An 18,151-nucleotide genomic window follows, 5' to 3' on the forward strand; every position below is an offset into this window, starting at 1 on the left:
CTTGGCCCAATGCCCATGTGCCTCTCCTTAGCACTTTTGATAAATTGTTTGTTTGGTAGTTGGAATAGTTTCTGTGTGTCCCATAAATCTATCTCCAAAATTAATGTATATAGTTAATTTGAACATTATACTATTTATAATAAATCTATCCAATCTTCTAGTGTCATTCATATGACATATAAAAATAATGTTCCCTTTCATGGATTTCTCTCGTAAATACTGACATATTATTCTTATTACTAAACTACCCTTATATTATTGGATGATATATATATATATATATATATATAAGTGGTGAAATGCAATCTTAATTTTTTAAGTAGATATTAATGAAAAGGCTAGTTAATTTTGAGTAGAAAGATTCAAACAAACTTCATTAGTTATACAAAACATTTGTTTAGGTGAATTGGGACTAGGGTCCCAATCACACACAGTGCGTTGGCAGGGGTTTGGTTGGTCAAGTTCATGAGGCGAGGCGTGCTACCTGTCAACAAACTATACTTCACCTTATATTCAACCTTCGTTCTATTGCATTTATTCAACTTGTTGCCATTTATGAGCTGCTTTTTAGACTCGCATACGGGTCGAATCTGGATCTTTTAACTGGTTCTGGACCCAACCCGTTTCTAACTCCAGTTGCGTTTTATTTGGCCCTGGTTCACAAGATAACAAAAATAAAGGAGAGACATGGCAACAATGAAAGTGTTCGAAGTTAGGTTTTCTTTTAAAACAGCTCAATTATGTGTAAAAGGAAGCAGTTAAAAGAAAGAGGCCCAAATTAAGACCAGGTTTTGTTATATCAGGGAAAATTGAGCACGTTTTGTAAAAATTTTTATATTAAAAGGGACGATAAGTCCGTAACCATGGTCCATGACTTTCTCGTGAATGGTTTCGGTTTCGGATCTTTATCGACGATCCGAAGTTTTCGAGATAGTTTGTTAGCGGCTTCTCGAGTCTAAAGATGACCTGCCTTCCCTCCGAGATTTGTGGAGCAAAACCCAAGACCCGGACGGAGCGCTTTTTGGTAAATTGTGTAATGTGTGAGGCCAATTTATCGGGTCTCCATTGCCATCATCAGCCTTCCCCTCTGAAAAGGCCCTGAAACTTTCCCTCCCTTGGCGCGTCGTCTTCTTCCATACTTCGAGATACTCGAGGACTCGGCCGCTCCCGAAAGTCGCGGCCTGGGATATTCCGAGTTCCCGGAAGGTGCAAGCGGGATCTCTTGCCGAGATCTCGCCTGTTCTCGCCGGAGGTTTCCCCTGTGGAATTTGTTTCCCGGTCGATCCCAGGAGCGGGGAGGAAAGATCGGTCCTTTGCTGAGAGAGCCCGCGGTTAGTGGAATCTCCTCCGACCTCCGCCGAGATCGTCACTTCTAGATTCTTCGTACTCCTGGATCGTGACTTGTCTGTTTTCGTTTCGGGGTTTCTGCCGGCGGAAGGGCGAGGTGAGGTATGAGCTGGTGGTGACGTTCGCTTGGTTCGGAGATTGTTGGGATCGTTCCGGTGAACAGGTGGCGGTTAGCTTCGGATTTTGTAGCTTTTATCTTCCTTTTTTGCTCAGGGTTTCATTGTGAGTGGCGGTAGAGTGTGGAAAGGGGATGGGCAAGGTGGTGGCCGGAGCAGCTGTCGTCTGCGCCGCGACGGCATGCGCGGTGGCGGCCTTGATAGTGCGTCACCGTATGAGGAACTCCGGCCGGTGGAGCCGCGCTAAAGCTATCCTCCGCGAGTTCGAGGAGCGGTGCGCGACGCCGATCCAGCGACTTCGGCAGGTGGCTGATGCGATGACGGTGGAGATGCACGCCGGGCTTGCATCGGAGGGAGGGAGCAAGCTCAAGATGATCATCAGTTACGTGGACAATCTGCCAACTGGGTGAGCCTTCGTCTCCAGTATCTCCACGATTCTCGGATTTTATCTCGATCTTTATCTTGCTCGTTTTTTGTTTAAATTGATGCGATGGTGATAAAAATTGAATTTTCATACATTCTGTCATAACCGTTATGGATTTTCTTTTCTTTAGCGCTGCCAAAAGAATTTGCTTCGTTTTGGACAAAATTGGAACTGCTGTCTCCTGCATAATCGCCAGATTTTCTCCTTGAGATATAACTTCTTTCTTTCACCCCCTCTCTCTGTGTGTGTTTTCCGTATGTTTTTGCTTAATCAAAACTCTCTAGATGTCCTAACTATTGCTTCGTCTTCAAAACCATGGTTTGAGTTGAGTCAGTTTAACGGAAAAGATGGTTTTCATTTTGAAAGGTTAAACTGCAAATTGACTACCGAAAATTTATGCATCTGCAAGTTCGGTTAGTCCCAAATGGGCCAAATCTAAGTACTATTCCTTCTGGAGGTGTATATGTGTTCCGTCTCGGAATATGCATTCCATTACTTATCCTTAGTTTTTAATATATTATGCAGGTCAAAGGATTATACGCATCAAGAGGAACTAATTTTCTTTTTCTTGATACGATTTTTGCCCATTCCTCATTTTTGCTGTATCGTATTTAATAATATATTTATTCCTTTCAAGTCTTTCTCTTTCCGGCCCAAGCATCTCAATTCTTTCTCTTCTTTTATCATTTTTTGTTTGACTGCAGTTTTGATTTTTTTTTTCTGGAATGTTTGGTAGCAGATTAAATAATTAATTGGTGTTCCTCTTTTTCATTTTTCTCAGCTTTTCTTTCTTTAGACTCGCTACCTTTGTTTGGAGGAATACTCATTACAATTCCTTTTTCAGAACAAAAAGCATTTTTTTTCCAAATAATTAACAGTCTAAAGCTATGTCATATAGGCATTTCACTTCCACCACGGACGTTGTGTACAAACATGAAGAAATTCAGTTTGAGAGAGAGAGAGAGAGAGAGAGAGAGAGAGAGAGAGAGAGAGAGAGAGAGAGCATGATTTCTTTTTATACTGCTTTCAGTGACGAGAAGGGGCTATACTATGCTTTAGACCTTGGTGGAACAAATTTTCGGGTTCTACGTGTACAGCTGGGCGGAAAGGAATCACGTGTGGTCAAACAGGAGTTTGAAGAAGTGTCTATTCCTGCTGAATATATGGTTGGAACCACTGAGGTGGGTAAAATAAATTAATCTTGTACATGCTTGGACATATTTCCACATTCGTACATTCAAAGGGCATGTATGAGACCAAAATGAAATATTATACAGGAACTATTTAACTACATAGCAGCAGCTCTTGCAAAGTTTGTTGCAACAGAAGGTGGCGATTTTCACCTTCCTGCTGGAAGACAGAGAGAACTTGGCTTTACATTCTCCTTTCCTGTCAAACAAACGTCAATTGCATCTGGAACACTTATGAAGTGGACGAAGGGTTTCTCAATTACTGACACGGTTAGTGCTCATTGATTCTATTGCGATTTCTTCTGCTGTTTGATTTATTTGTTTTCATTCAGTTATTTGCAGAGATTAAACCTATCCCTACATTGTGTTCAAAATTTTCTTATTCATATATAATGGTTGTTTTCAGCAGCTAGTAATTTGATGCTCTAGGAGCAACAACTTGTGGCTTGCATGAACGGAAAAAGTCACTTCATCAAAGCCACCTTAACCAAAATGTAATTCCAGCAGAAGTTTTTTAAGTAAAAGTGTGAGGGGTCATATTGGTAATATAAGTTTTAGTCCATCTCTGCAGATAGAACCCTTGGACTTAAATATGCAAGGCAACATTCATGAACCAATAAAATGTGTATGCCTGAATTTTGATATATTATATTTTCCAAAGCTTTATATATTACAGTATTTTCACAGCTGATGTGAAAACAATGCTTTCGTTCACTGCATATCAATAGAGGCTGGATACCTTTTTTATATAGTATGTTCTGCTACTTAAATAGTGAACTAATTTTAGGGCATGAAACAAACAGATCTGTGAATGTTTAAGTTGTCGGTATATTCTGAATAAACACTAAAAAAGAAAGAATTGCAAGCTTGTTGACAGTTTTGAACTCCCTAATGTAGCTGAGCCCAGCAGGGCAATATTACTAGTAATAAATAAAACTTAACTGTTTTCATTGAACAAATGAACTGTCCAATTACACGTGAGATCCTTATGCTAGGGAAGATATTTGAGCGTTCCTAGGTAGGGCAATATCATTCTTGCTAGTAAATATTCCCTCCAATTAGTCAGTTGATGAGTCGGTCTAGTCAGCTGTCAAGTGACTAGTCTTTTAGCAATATTATAAAATGCATGAAGTGACGCCTATTTCTCAGCGCAATAGATATTTAACATAAATATTACAAATTTAATTTTTTAATATTTGAAATGACAAAAGAATTAGAAGTCAGGAAAAATGCAAAAGAGAAAAAATCAAGGAAAATGGGGAAAATGCTCTTTATGTAAAACATATTTACATAAACATAGGAAGATAACAGGTATGTGCTACTTATAACATGCATGTTTTTGTGAGAAATAATTACCATTCAGTTTAACTAGTTAAGTTACTATAATACTCGAATGGGTATCAAATAAGTATTATTATGGATGACCTACTTCTTAGAGCCTTGAAACCACTTAATAGACACTAGTAAAAAAAACTTGAAAATTATCATGTGGAGGACAGAATAATTTTTATATGATCAACTATGAAATCCCTGATTTTGTTGCATGAAAGTAGTCTTTATTTTTTTGACTTTTTGTACTTTAAATGTGTAAGAATGCCTTCTTCAGCCTTAAGGAATTTATGTAAGTTGAGGTTCAAATGGAAATTCACCGTAGACAGGAGCATGTCGGTTAGAGCCTTAAAGGCCTACAGCTGCTGTACAAATATTGCCCTTTTTTTTTTCAACATATCATGTTACAAATGCAAAAAAAAAAAAAAAAAAGAATGAACACGAAAACATCACGACATTCTGGAAAAAAAGAGCCAAAATGAATGCATCTTGATTTTCTAGAAAAAATGTTTTTTCATATATTTTTAGATTTTTCAAGGTCTCTTTTAATTTTTAAAGTTTTAACAATTATTTTGATTCTTTATCAATGTTTTGTAAGAAAATTAGTAGAAAACTCAAATTGCCATAATTCTTATATTACTTTTCTACTTTAATCGTTTGAATTCTTGGGATTTTCTCGAGAAAAAACAAATTTTCGAATTAATACCAGAGAAAAATTTTGCCTGTAAAATCCGAAAAGATATTTGTGATATTGATTTACTCTCAATACAATGTAGTTATGTCCGGGCTTTCTTAAATCTCACTTTTCCTAATTTATTGTATGATATGTGATGGTTGGTATTGGTCTTGGGTCAAAATCAGCCTTATCCTAAGGTTGGCAATTATTCACCAACTAGCTGTGCTGGTTGATGTTCAGCCCTTTGACTGAACAGTTGGCATTCCAAAAAACAGAAAAATGAAAATCCTAACAGTGAGGCTCTCTCTTTCTCTCAGCAGCTCAGCTGACAGTTACATTTCTCGTTTGTTCTTTTTCTTTTTCCTCTTTTTCTTTCTTGTACTGCTGATATGCTGCATCATGGATTGTGCTTATTTTCCTTTGTCTTCTTTTTTCCTTCATGCCTCTGCTGCCTTTTTCCTTTTTTCTCTTTTTTTTGTTTTTCCACTTTTCCCTTCTCATTTTTTCATATTTTTCCTTGTTCCTTCCCCCCCTCCCCCGACCTTCTTTTTCACTGAGTGACTGCAATACTGCCTACCCTTCTTTATGTTGTCAGCACTTTTTCTTTCCACCCAAGGATATTTTGAAACTTTCATGGTTCCTCTTTTTTGTTAGACTACTGACATTGTATTAGACTCTTAAGTGGCAATGGACGTTATAATTTAGTTTATTTTATTATAATGTGATGTTGTGTGCAGTTGGTGAATTATTCATTTTACTTGACTGATAGTTATATTATATGTCTTATTGCTTTGAAAAGTTTAATGGTTGTGCCTTCATGTTCTTTTATTGAATTTCTTTCTGGAGACTACTAGCCCACTGAGGGTCTTGCTAACTTGTGACCGATGTATGGTTTTGAGTCCTTTGACTAATCGCCATTACTAGGATAAGCAACAGTATTGTTGTGTGCATTATGACTGGAATACTTTGAGGCATGAGCTTAATCTTCCACATGCATGTCATTGTGGAAGTGTAAACTCTAGTAATTTAGTTTAATTGCTTTGTAGCATAGATGAGTACCTCAGGCATAATTGATAGCTACAGATGGTTAATTGTACTTGTAATGTCTATTTCCTAATAATATGTTTGGCCACTTGAGAAATTCTAGAGATTATACAGCCAAATGTTTCAACTTCTGTACTTGCCATGATGATTCATGGGACTAATTTCCCTGAAATATGTTTCTGACTGTTCTCTTTCTCTGAGTATGATTTTCTGTTTTTCCTGAAGTTAGGCTGACAAAGATATAGTTGCTGAACTGACTGCAGCACTTGAAAAACATGGTCTTGATATGCGTGTGGCTGCCCTGGTACAAATATTTTCACTTTTGTAGTTATTTTTTTTTTATTTCAAAGTTGATGGACACTTACTCATTCCTGATTCAGGTCAATGACACAATTGGAACATTGGCTGGGGGTAGATATGATAATAACGATGTTGTTGCTGCTGTTATCTTGGGAACTGGGACAAATGCTGCATATGTGGAGCATGCACAATCAATTCCTAAATGGCATGGCCTTTTACCTAAATCAGGAAAAATGGTTAGAAGTACTTTGATATTCATTGCATATCTTTTTTCCATCTCAGACCACGTAATCTGCCAGAATTGATATTCATTTTGGTTTACATCATTTTCAGATTTTTTTTTTTATACTCATACAACATCTGCAGATTCTTTGAAAAAAGTTGCATTTCTTGATTTTAGGTTTCTAAATAGAAAACCAGAAAAGGGAGAAGAAATGAGAACTTAGTCTGATATGAGCATTTGCCACATTGCAGGCCATCAACATGGAGTGGGGAAATTTTCGGTGTGCTCATCTTCCATACACTGAATATGACCTGGCCCTTGATGCTGAGAGTCTCAACCCTAATGAGCAGGTCAGTTTCAAAATGCTGTTGTTGTGATACTTGAAAATATCTGATATGCTCTTAATAAGTATTTGTGTTTTTCTTCTGAAGATATTTGAGAAGATGATCTCTGGAATGTATTTGGGCGAGATTGTTCGTAGAGTGTTGTTGAAAATGGCTGAAGAGGCTGCTTTATTTGGTGAAATTGTTCCAGACAAACTTAAAGTCCCATTTACACTACGGTATGGTATTCCATTTCATGCAGCTTTGATATGCTGCTTTTGCATTTTGAACCATCGCCATGATGTTAAAGTTCTGCTGTGGTTTTTAAGCTTCCCAATAGTTTGGGTTGTAGCTTAGTTTGTGTGTTGGAATATATGTTTCAATTGCAGTGACTTTTACTGACTTCACTTCTGCAAGAAAATGTCCATTTCAATGAGGCAGGATATCATATTCGTTAATGGGTTTTTTTTTTCTCAATTTTTCTGTTATAATGAATTGGTTGTCTGAAAGGTTCAGGATTTTTGATAAAAAAATTAGATAAGCACTACAGATATAGGCCCAATGAAAAATGGTGAGTAGAACTAAAGTATAAGCTTAGTAGTCAAAGGCATGCCTAGGTTCCCGGCTAGGTGCAATCAGGTAGGAAAAACAGGAGGAATAAGAAGGAGAACAAAACAGAAAAAACATGAAAAGAAAAAGGAAAACATAAAACTAGAAGAACAAAATATGAACAAATAAAAAATTTAAAAGAACATTTTTTTTCCCTTAGATGCCTAGGCAACCCAGCCTGGTAAAACTAAATTTGCAGGGCCAACTGGTGATCGCCACATCAAGTTGTGAATATCATGATGAGAGAATGGTATGATTCTCTAACTGACAAGTGTTTACCATATAAATACTAGTTAATGTAGCAGAAACCCCTTTTCGGGGATTGGACCTCTGGGGTTCATAAACTTTTGTTATCCTTTTTATGCTTCATCTGTTAGAAGGCTTCCTATGATTGTGGTAATACCCTCTTTAATTAGGGTTTCACCATTGTCACAAACACTGTTCTTGGGTTTTCAATGGCAAGGCTTTCCTCGTACTTTTTTTTTTTTTTTGAAAAAGTTGTTTTTCTTGGGAAAGTCTTTGGAAAATCTCGGCATTTTTGTTAAAAAAGAAAAAACTTAAAAATTAGGTAAAAATAAATTAAATAAGAATCTAATAAAAACACAAAAATAACTAGCTAAAAAGTTAAAAATGACGTTTTAGTAATGATAGATAAACTTTAAGGCATAACGTGAACATCACTCTTGTTCTTAATGCGAGGTTTCTCTCGCCTGTTTTTTGGCAAAGTTACTTTTCTCGAAAAAATTTTGGAAAAATCTTGGCAAATTTTTGAAATAAAAAATTTCAAAAATTAAGTAAAATGAAGTAAATGAGACCTAATAAGAAATTGAAAAAACTAGATAAAATGATAAAAATAATGTTTTAATGATGATAACAATGACAATTAATAATTTTATTTAAGTTTAAGGTGAATCCATCATGTCACTAACCTTAAAAAGGAGAAAAACGAAAATGTGGGAAAAAGATGGAAAACAATGCGATAAATATATTTCTCATGTCTTTTTCAAAAAACACATTTTTTTGGGTTTTTCTCGCTTTTCTCATTTTTCTCGTTAATATCATGATATTTTCTAAAATATCGTGTTTAAGGCAAAAATAACCTAAAAATAATGCAATCAAAATGCAAAAAACATGTGTTAAATTCGTTTTGGCATTTTTTTACAAAAAAGGTTTATTCGTTCTAATCGTTTTTGTCGTAAATATCGGTGTTTTTCAAAAAAGACAACATTTATGATAGTGGTTTCACCAATGTTGTAAACTGCATAGTACACATGTATCGTTTGGATCAATGTAAGATAAAAAATTCATAAATATTTTTTTAATTTTAAAAAGTACGGAAAGCAGAAAAGTTATGGATATAATTAAAAAAGAAAGCAAAGACAATATGATATTTCCCTTGAGGTGTTCTCCATTTTCTTCTTTTGCTTGTCCATGGCTTTGTGGAGGTACCTTATAGCAGGTCTCACTCAATGTTATCAAGTTTTAGAATTTTCACTAAGGTAATGCTGATCTAGTGATCTTCAATTACTTCACCCATGATTCTCAAAACCTATTAATGAATATGGCATCGACAAGTTCTTTTTACTTTCTCTTACATGTGTGTTGGTCCCTTGGATACTATTTCCTGCTCATCACCTGAATTTCAATCATTGTCAGTTGTCACAAAAAACATGTTTTATTAAAAAAACATTAAAAACAAGTCAGCCGAAAAATTGGGAGAATGATGCATTTTTTTTAAAAAGTGCCAAAATGAAAGAAACATGAAACACATATTATTTGTGTTTTTTTCCCGTTTTATTCACGTTTTTTATTTTTATTTTTTTCGTTTTTTTTCACTATTTTTCACATTTTTTTCATTTTTAATTGCCAAATTTTTATTTTCTCGTCTTTCACATTTTATTTTACTTTTTTAAAACTTGCCGAGTTTTTCTTTAGATTTTCAACTTTGTTGTAGTATATCCGAGAAAAACCTGATGGCTTTATACCCAAAAATGAAATTTGTTACAATGATTTCAATAATTTCATTCATGATTCTCAAAACTAACCATTGATTATGATCACAACTTCTTTTGACCCATTCATCACCTCAGACTACAGACCCCTTTCAGAAGAACGAGTATAGATTCTCTTAAGTGCATGTCTTTGCTTCGTTATTCTTTGCACTATCAAAATATTTGTATCAAATCTAGGTTGTCCAAGGCAACTTAACTCACCTTAATGTCTTTATATTTCCTCAAACTCAAAACATATTCTTGATTATAAATGTACCCTGGTGATTTTTTAACATTTTTGAGCAGTTTCTTTCATTTCATTTATATCATTAAATTCTTCAGGCATTAGATTAATTCAATAAGTATCACATGCGGTCTAGATAAATGTCCTATGTATTGATCCCAACATTATCATTACAGCTCTATAATTAGATTCAGTTTCTGTGATGAACTACACGGTACTGTTAGGCCCTACCTCTAACACAATGTGATGTCTCATTAGTTGGAGTATTTGGCAATGAATATATTTTAAATATATAATATCGTTAGTATGGTATACAAGAACGTTTACAATGTCCTTGTTATTGTGTCTATCCATTGATCTGCGTAATAGTGTACCCTGTCTTTTTCCAACTTATTCAGTTATTCTTAATTCATCACAGTATGACCTCACTTCTTTCACACTTTGAGAAAGAATTTAGCCCTTAATTGATTAGAAGAGAGCATTTCATATTCAAGGCCTACAGAAGTGATTGCATCCACTGTATCTTGAAATGAACTGAATTTGCCACATTAAAAGGAATTGTCATGGTTAAAACAATTTCTCAACCGCATTATTTGCATGATCTATCAAATATTCGAGTCATACCAATTTTAGTATTAGAGGTGAATACAATTCCTAATAGTTACAAAAGGACCAGGCATGCTGTTGGGTGTTATGCCAATAATCTTTTATTGACTTCCCTTATTTTTCTACTAGAGATACCTGCAATCTCTGTCAAATTTTCCCTTCTGCCTTACAACTAGCCACTTTTGATCCTGTAATATAATTCAGAAGTGGAAAAATATAATCCTCATTATCGTCAATTCTTTCAGGGCTCACTATGCCTCATTTATGCCACTTCCGTATCTTTTTTCCTTTCAAATTCTTAATCATTTTTTGGCACTGGAATCTTATAGCCTCTGGCAGAGGTAATTTTTGTGGTAATTAGTATTTCATGAAAAACTACATCTGCTAGTGATTCTCAACCAATTGTCATATTCAACATTTTTGCACTATTGCCACGTGGGGTCATTGGAAGTAATTTCTCTTCAATATACTACAAACCTTCAATAGAGAAACAATATTATATGTCTTTAATGTTGAAAAATACCTCGTAGACTTCAAATGAATAGCAATTCTCCAGAGTGAGAATAATTACTCCCATGAATCTTTCACTTCAAAGTTTTCCTCATCAAAGTGGCAAATGCTACCTTCCATGACTCTTAAAATTGCACGCCTCAGGGGTGAAGGGTATTTTAAACTGAAAATGCCGAACTTCAGGCCTCAGGTCTTCTTCGACTTTTGCCAGGTTGTGTCCTGCCATATGGTCTTGTTAGGTATTGGACCCTGTGGATTTGAGTCTGGTCTAGTAGCGAGTAACTGGGTCTGGTCGGCTGGGCCTGTGTGGAGTCTGTTTTGTTAGGATAGATGGATCGGGTGGGTAGTAGGTTAAATAACCCACCCCAAGATACTTGAAACAGCATATATAAGATCTTAAGGGAGTAACCCTAATCATGAAGGAAATACTGGAGATTATGGTGAAGGCTGGGCTTTTCGCTGGAGCCAAGTGCATGAGTTAATTTCCCCTGTTAGCCGCAGGCGAACAGGCCCATATAGTACCATATTGTTCAATACGGTATGACACAGGTATGTTACACCGGTAACTAGTTCAAACGAGAACAAATAGAATAAAATGCACAAAACAACATGAAGCTCACATACCAAAATTAAAGTTCCTATTATTCCATGTGCAAAATGTTTCAAAGGCTAGTCTAAGATGGGTGATTCTTGATATGAATTTTAAAGGAATGAGAGCAAGAACAAGACTGGTACAACAATGAGCTAAAATGAGCTAAAGCTGGAAAAGGGCTTTGTCCAGTGGTCCGTCTAGCAGCATTTCGTCTCCGGTGCTTCCTCTTAGAAAATACGACATTCATCTCCTCTGCCAAAAGATTTTCGAACACTGGGTTTTACCATTATGTAAGTTCATGGAGCAGCAGCCCTTTATCTTCTTCTTATGCTTCATGTGTTACAGAGGATTTCTGTGTGTCTGTGTGTGTGTGTGTGAATAACTTCCTCACTCTCTGGAACAGGTCATCTAAAAGTATTGGCTTATGTTCTGTAGTTGATTGAGAAATGATGACTGCTGATTATTCTTCTGCTGTATGTTGCGACAGTGCAATTGCATTTCATGCTTCACATGTGCAGTTGTATGAATATGATATTGTAAAGTATATATTTTATTTTCATTTATGCAGGACTCCCGACATGTCTGCAATGCATCATGATACCTCTCCTGATCTCAGAGTTGTTGGAAATAAACTAAGGGATGTCCTGGGGGTATGATTATTCTTCTCTTGGCAAGACTACTTAATAAACCTATGCTTTTCAGGTGGTAAAAGATTGATATTTGACCAAATTTTGATGTTATATTTGTACAAGTTAAAGATTAAAATTTTCGAATTGATTTGACGAATGCCACAACAAATGCTTCCCAAAATGCATCCTGTATCTTGTGGTCAAGAGCCCATCTGATGATAAGTTCTGTAGCCCTTTAAGCACATGGACAGATAGGTGTTCATGCATTCCCAAGTGGATAACTCATGAAATAAGGGTCCAACATTGCCTAGTTTTCCATTAAAATTAATAATGGCCAGATGACCTTTTCCTTTTTTTTTTTCCTGCTTATGCAGATATCGAGTACTTCCCTCAGAACACGTAAAGTAATCGTTGAACTTTGTGGCATTGTTGCTGCTCGAGGTGCCCGATTGTCTGCTGCTGGGATAGTGGGCATATTGAAGAAACTAGGAAAAGACGTGGTTGGAGCTGGCGAGAAACAGAAGACAGTGGTGGCAATGGATGGTGGGCTATATGAACATTATACCTATTTCAGAAGGTGTCTTGAGAGAGCCCTCTCTGAGCTACTGGGTGATGAGTGCTCTAAGATGGTATCCGTGGAACACACCAGTGATGGCTCTGGTGTTGGAGCTGCACTTCTTGCCGCATCACATTCGCAGTATCTTGAGCTTGAAGAATCCTGAGAAGCATCTCTCTCTTTGGCTCGACACAGGGTTGTAGCCACGGCCTACAATTTCAATAACGTAGGAAGTAGAAATATCTTAGTTAAGGAGCCTTCTTGGCATTACAGGTCTCCAGTATTGCTTTTCATTTCCCATACAATTATTAAGTAGCAGGTTGTTTCGTGGGGTCTTCTCCTAATTTATTCACCATTGTATAGTTTGCAGGACCGGAAATATGTCGTCTCCCATTAAGGCCTGCCATTATTTTTTCTTTCTTCCTGCTGAGTTATGTTTCATCTTTATTAAGCACATCTCCTATACTTTCTTGGGATGTATCCGACGAATAAAAAGCTGTAGCTGTATCATCCTGGAAACTACCTCCACAACGTGGGATTACTTACAACCACAGATACGTGCACACGAGCACAGACACGGTAAAAATTGTTGCTTCATTGTGAGTTTTGTTTCTGATGGCTGATTGCATGCTTTACAGATCCAGCTTTACAAATGGTGATTTCTATGTCTCGTTTAGTTCCTATGAGAGTCGGGCATTGAGAGCTTATTGTGCAGGAGTATGCACTGTTTCCGCATCTTCATCCTCTTTCTGGTCCTATGAGGATTGGAGTCGGCGTATTTGTCTCCTGTTGAGAATTTTGATTTTCTGACCGGTGAGTACATAAAAGACAGCTTCTCTAATGTTTTACCTACGGGAGCCTATTGGATCTGTTTTAGTCAGTGCTGTTTTCTAGAGCTAACTGAACGAGTGTCAACTTTTTCATGCCTCCATATGCAAATGACTAATTTGTCTTGCAAAAGATCTCCCTGAAATATAGACGTTCCTGCGTGGATATTTATGAGACGAAAACACGTCCTCAACTTCGTCCCTCTACTTGATAACGTTGCACCTAATCAGTATCATTGTCTTTTTTGCGATAAAATGTAGTTGTTTCTAGGTGCACTTGTTAAAGGCATCCAAACCAACGCTTCCAACTCATGGCGGCCACCCGCTTGGCCCACTTGAGCAAATTGTCTACACTGGTGATTAAAAGGCTCCAAAGGGTCGTCACCAACCCACTGGGGGACCTGAAAGTCTTCTTCGGCAACTTGAAAAGTCGCAAGCTGTTAAAGATGAGGGGACACTTACCCAGTACAACTGTCGTTAAAAGTCAAGGTTTACGGCCAAAGCGACAGCGACCGGCCATAAACAGATCCTGGTGGAAGAAATTGGGCTCTAGCTCGGAAGCTAGAAGGACCGTGGCTTCCACGAGCCTTGTTATTCATTTTCCACCTTGCAAAAATCATCGTTGACAAGGGAACTTGTCACGTGTGGTAGAAACCAAATCTTCGAAAACAAAACTGAAGTGTAGTTCGTATCTCTTTGCTCTCCCCTCATCTTGCGGTACCAGTTCTCTCCTGGCGTTGTGTTGTGGTGGCACCTAATGGTGGCATAATAAAAAAAAGCACAGGGATCGACAACTGAATATAGAGAGATGAGAGAGGGAGAGAAGTTCTATATTACGGTCATACTATACACCTTTCTCAATGTTCACAGATTCGAGAGAGAGAATTCACGCTTGGTCATGACGTGAATTGAATTGCAGAAGCAATATTTTTGAATGGAGATCGACCCAAATGTAAAGGTGGAGATATTCTGCTCAGTTGGACGCTGACCTACACGTTGAGTACTAACGAAAGGAACTTATCTTTTCGTGTTGGGTGGTGGATAGAAAACGCACAAACTCGCCCAGCCATGGAAAAGATCATAATTTGCCATTATTTTTATACAGTAGGTGTTTTTCATTGTCCACCCTCAGTTTGCTGTCCTACCTCTCTGATGATGACAAGCAAGTGGCTTTGCGAGTCATGGTCACAATTCCGGCGCTGGAACCTTTTGGTCCGGACGCTTCAATTCCTCTGCACTCCAACTTGGCCACTGGTGTTTCTGGTGTTGTCATTTTAGGCTCGGTTGCAGGCAAACAAGCCGCGCTGCTTTCTCAAGAGTTGTGTAAGCACACATTGCCTATGAAAAAGCAGGGTATCCAGGCAGCTTAGCCGGCTATAGAGACCACGCCCTTAGCATCACACAAAACTGTCATCAACAACCTTGCTTCCCCACTGGGACCGGAGAGACTTGTGGCACAGCAGAGGCGAAACATCTCGGCTGCTAAGCGGCTTCTCTCCATCGACTGATTTTGCATGATCAGGATGCAGTTCATGGCGGAGCAAAATATCAACAACCTCATTCATGGGAGGCCGGTCTGCAGAAAGTTTGCTTGTGCACAGAAGTCCCAGTTTAAAGACGGCAAACATTTGCTCGGAGACGAAGGGATCGTAGATACGCTGGTCCATGGCTTCTGCCAGTGGCTTCTCCGCCTGGAAATGTTGCCATGCCCAGTCCACGAGATTCATTTCTCCCCCACCATTGTGAGCTTCTCTTCCTGTGGCAAGCTCTAGGAGGACCACCCCAAAGCTATATACGTCGCTCTTCTCATTCACTTTCATGGTGTATGCGCATTCTGAAACACATAACAGTTGTCGAACAGAGTGAGTGAAAAATGGAAATTGCATGTTTGAGTATGAATATGAAGGTGCGAAAGAAAAGGATCCCGGGCTCACCTGGAGCCATGTAACCAAGCGAACCGGCGACTACTGAGACGGTTTCTGGTTCACCAGATCGGCCTATGAGGCGAGCCAACCCGAAATCTGCGATCTTGGGCTTTAACTCCTCGTCCAGGAGTATGTTGCTGCTCTTCACATCCCTGTGAATCACCGGCGGCGAGCAGTCATGGTGCATGTAGTGGAGCCCCTGAGCGGAGCCAACCGCGACTCTGTAGCGACTAGGCCAGTCAAGAATCGAGTCAGAACTGTGGAGCCACCTATGCAGACTCCCGTTCCCCATGAACTCGTAGACAAGGAGGCGCGAATCATCCCCGGAGATGCTGCAGAGAAGCTTCACCACATTGCTGTGGCGGATGCGACCGAGGATGTCAACCTCTGCCTCAAAGAGGCGCTCGTTCTTCCGCCCGACCTTCTGTCCGTTCCATATCCGCTTGACGGCGACAGCACTGTCACCCATGGGCACCCGGTACACCTTTCCGGTGCCGCCTTGGCCGATCAGGTGGTTCACCGTTAGTCCCCGCCGGATGTCCTCCTCTGTGAAGCTGAGCTTTTGGAAAGAGGTAAGCTTCCACGATGCGTAGTCGCCGAAGTCACGTCTTTGAAGGATATAAGCGCGAAGGAGCGCCGCTGCGAAGCCGATGGATAAGAGGGTGAGAATCCCGACGACAACCAGGATAGCGATGAGCACAGCTGGCGGAATTGTCTGTGTTTTGTCTCCAGGAGGAGAGCACGATCGGAGAGTTTGGATTAGAGAAGGGTCGGATGCACAGAGACCGGGGTTATCAAGAAAGCTACGTTCAAACGCCGGACCATCGAGGGCGCCTGGAACCTTGCCGGTTAGATCATTGTTGGAAAGATTGAGCTTCGAAAGTTTCAGATTGCCCAGATCCGGTGGTATCGCGCCGGAGAGATGGTTATCCGAGAGGTCGAGGCTATTGAGGGAGGGCAGTTGGGTGAATGACGTGGGAATGTCTCCAGTTAGCTGGTTTGTGCTGAGGTCGAGGTTGGATAAATGCCGCAATGAGCCGATATTCAACGGTATCGGGCCAGAGAATCTGTTGTGATCTAGAAGCAAATCCGTCAGGTTCTGGAATTCGGTGACTCTGGTAGGGATTTCTCCTGAGAAGCTATTCCAGCTCGCCACCAGTACTTGCAAATTCATTGTGGCCGAGAAGTTAGACGGAAACTCGCCGGACAAATTGTTATTCTGTATCTCGAACCTGGAGAGGTACGGTGACAAGATGCTTGGTAACTTGCCGGAAAATGAATTGTGTCCAAGCATCAACGTCTGCAGATTCCTTAAGGACAACAAGTCCGCCGGAATCTCTCCTGAAAATCTGTTATTGTACGCCAACACATGCTGCAGGGTCGAGCATCTGCCCATTTCCTCTGGAAAATTTCCGGAGAAGTTGTTCGTGTAGGCGCTTATGAGCTGGAGCTGTCCGCCGAAGCAGAGGGTTTTCGGCAACTCGCCCGAGAATTCATTCATCGAAACCTCGAAGTAACGGAGATTAGAGTAACGGCCGAGATCCTGAGGGAGGCTGCCGTTAAACCTGTTGGTGAAGAGCTTCAAATCGACCAGCCTTTTCATTTGACCCATCTCGGGCGGGAGCTCACCGGATAGACCATTCTCTTCGAGGTAGAGAACTGTCAAATTCTCGAGACTAGCTACTTGCGGCGGCAGAGTCCCGGTCAGCAGATTTTGGCTCAGGTCTATCTCCTCCAAACGGGTGGACAGTATCTGTCGGGGTATCTCCCCCGTAAGTTTGTTCTGATAGAGATAGAGGATTTTCAGATTGGGCAGCCTGAGGATCCCCGCCGGAATGGAGCCGGTCAGCTGGTTTTGGCACACGTCCAGCCTCTCCAGCACAGTCAGGGTGTCAAATGACTCGGGAATGGGTCCAATCAGGTTCATGTATCGCAGATACAGGTAGCTCAGCCTCTTCAACCGTCCGATTTCGGGCCGGATCTCCGCCGGCGAGAAGGGGTTGAACGCTAGGATGAGGACGGCCAAGTTCTGGAGGTCGCCAATCTCCGGCGGCACCGACCCGTTGAGGAGGTTGTTCTGGAGGTTGAGCACCTCGAGCGAGGCGAGGCGGCCGATTCCTCGTGGGATGTCGCCGGTGAAGTTGTTCCCGGAGAGATTGAGCTCGCGAAGTGCGGTGAGCCGGGCGATGTCATCGGGAATCGCTCCAACGAGGAGGTTCTGCGATAGGTTGAGGTGCCGGAGCTGGTTGCAACGGTAAAGGACGGAGGGGAAGCCGCCGGAGATGTAGTTGTTGGTGAGGTCAAGAACGGTGAGGTTGGCAAGGTCGCAGATGGTATCGGGGAGCTCACCATGGAGTTCCTGGCTCGTGAGTTGGAGAGCAGTGACGGCGCCGGTTGCGGGGGCGCACGCGACGCCCGTCCAGTTGCAGTGGGGGCCGTTGGATGTGTTCCAGGAGAGGAGAGATGGAGGGTTGTTAAACCCTTGCTTGATGCTTAGAAGCGTCTGGACGTCGTCGTCGGCGGCGGCGAAGAAGGGGAGAATGAGGAAGAGGAGTGTGGTAGTAGTGATGAGTTCTGTTCTCGCCATGGGTGGACGGAGTTGGAGGCCGACGAGGCTGCAGCTTCGCAGGAGGAGGAGTATTAAAAGGCCTTTTCGATGGAGAAATGGTCCTGGGAACCCAGATAATTAC

General features: G+C 40.3%; 2 protein-coding genes across 2 annotated transcripts; one reads left to right on the top strand and one right to left on the bottom strand.

Annotated features, from left to right (window-relative positions):
* Positions 1 to 1,078: 1,078 nt before the first annotated feature.
* Positions 1,079 to 13,228, top strand: LOC116256027 (hexokinase-1-like). Its single transcript, XM_031632157.2, has 9 exons — positions 1,079 to 1,869; positions 2,918 to 3,068; positions 3,165 to 3,347; positions 6,356 to 6,430; positions 6,507 to 6,662; positions 6,901 to 6,999; positions 7,081 to 7,211; positions 12,093 to 12,174; positions 12,528 to 13,228. The coding sequence occupies exons 1-9, from the start codon at positions 1,598 to 1,600 to the stop codon at positions 12,873 to 12,875; spliced, it is 1,497 nt and encodes a 498-aa protein (XP_031488017.1). The 5' UTR covers positions 1,079 to 1,597; the 3' UTR covers positions 12,876 to 13,228.
* Positions 13,229 to 14,605: 1,377 nt separating this feature from the next.
* Positions 14,606 to 18,089, bottom strand: LOC116256026 (receptor-like protein kinase HSL1). The gene is made up of 2 exons (XM_031632156.2): positions 15,471 to 18,089; positions 14,606 to 15,370 (listed from the first exon to the last, which is right to left on the bottom strand). Exons 1-2 carry the CDS (start codon positions 18,046 to 18,048, stop codon positions 14,934 to 14,936), a joined length of 3,015 nt encoding a protein of 1,004 aa, XP_031488016.1. The 5' UTR covers positions 18,049 to 18,089; the 3' UTR covers positions 14,606 to 14,933.
* Between the last annotated feature and the right edge of the window lie 62 nt (positions 18,090 to 18,151).

Source organism: Nymphaea colorata, chromosome 6, assembly GCF_008831285.2.
Source record: "Nymphaea colorata isolate Beijing-Zhang1983 chromosome 6, ASM883128v2, whole genome shotgun sequence".
NCBI classification, from domain to species: Eukaryota; Viridiplantae; Streptophyta; class Magnoliopsida; order Nymphaeales; family Nymphaeaceae; genus Nymphaea; species Nymphaea colorata.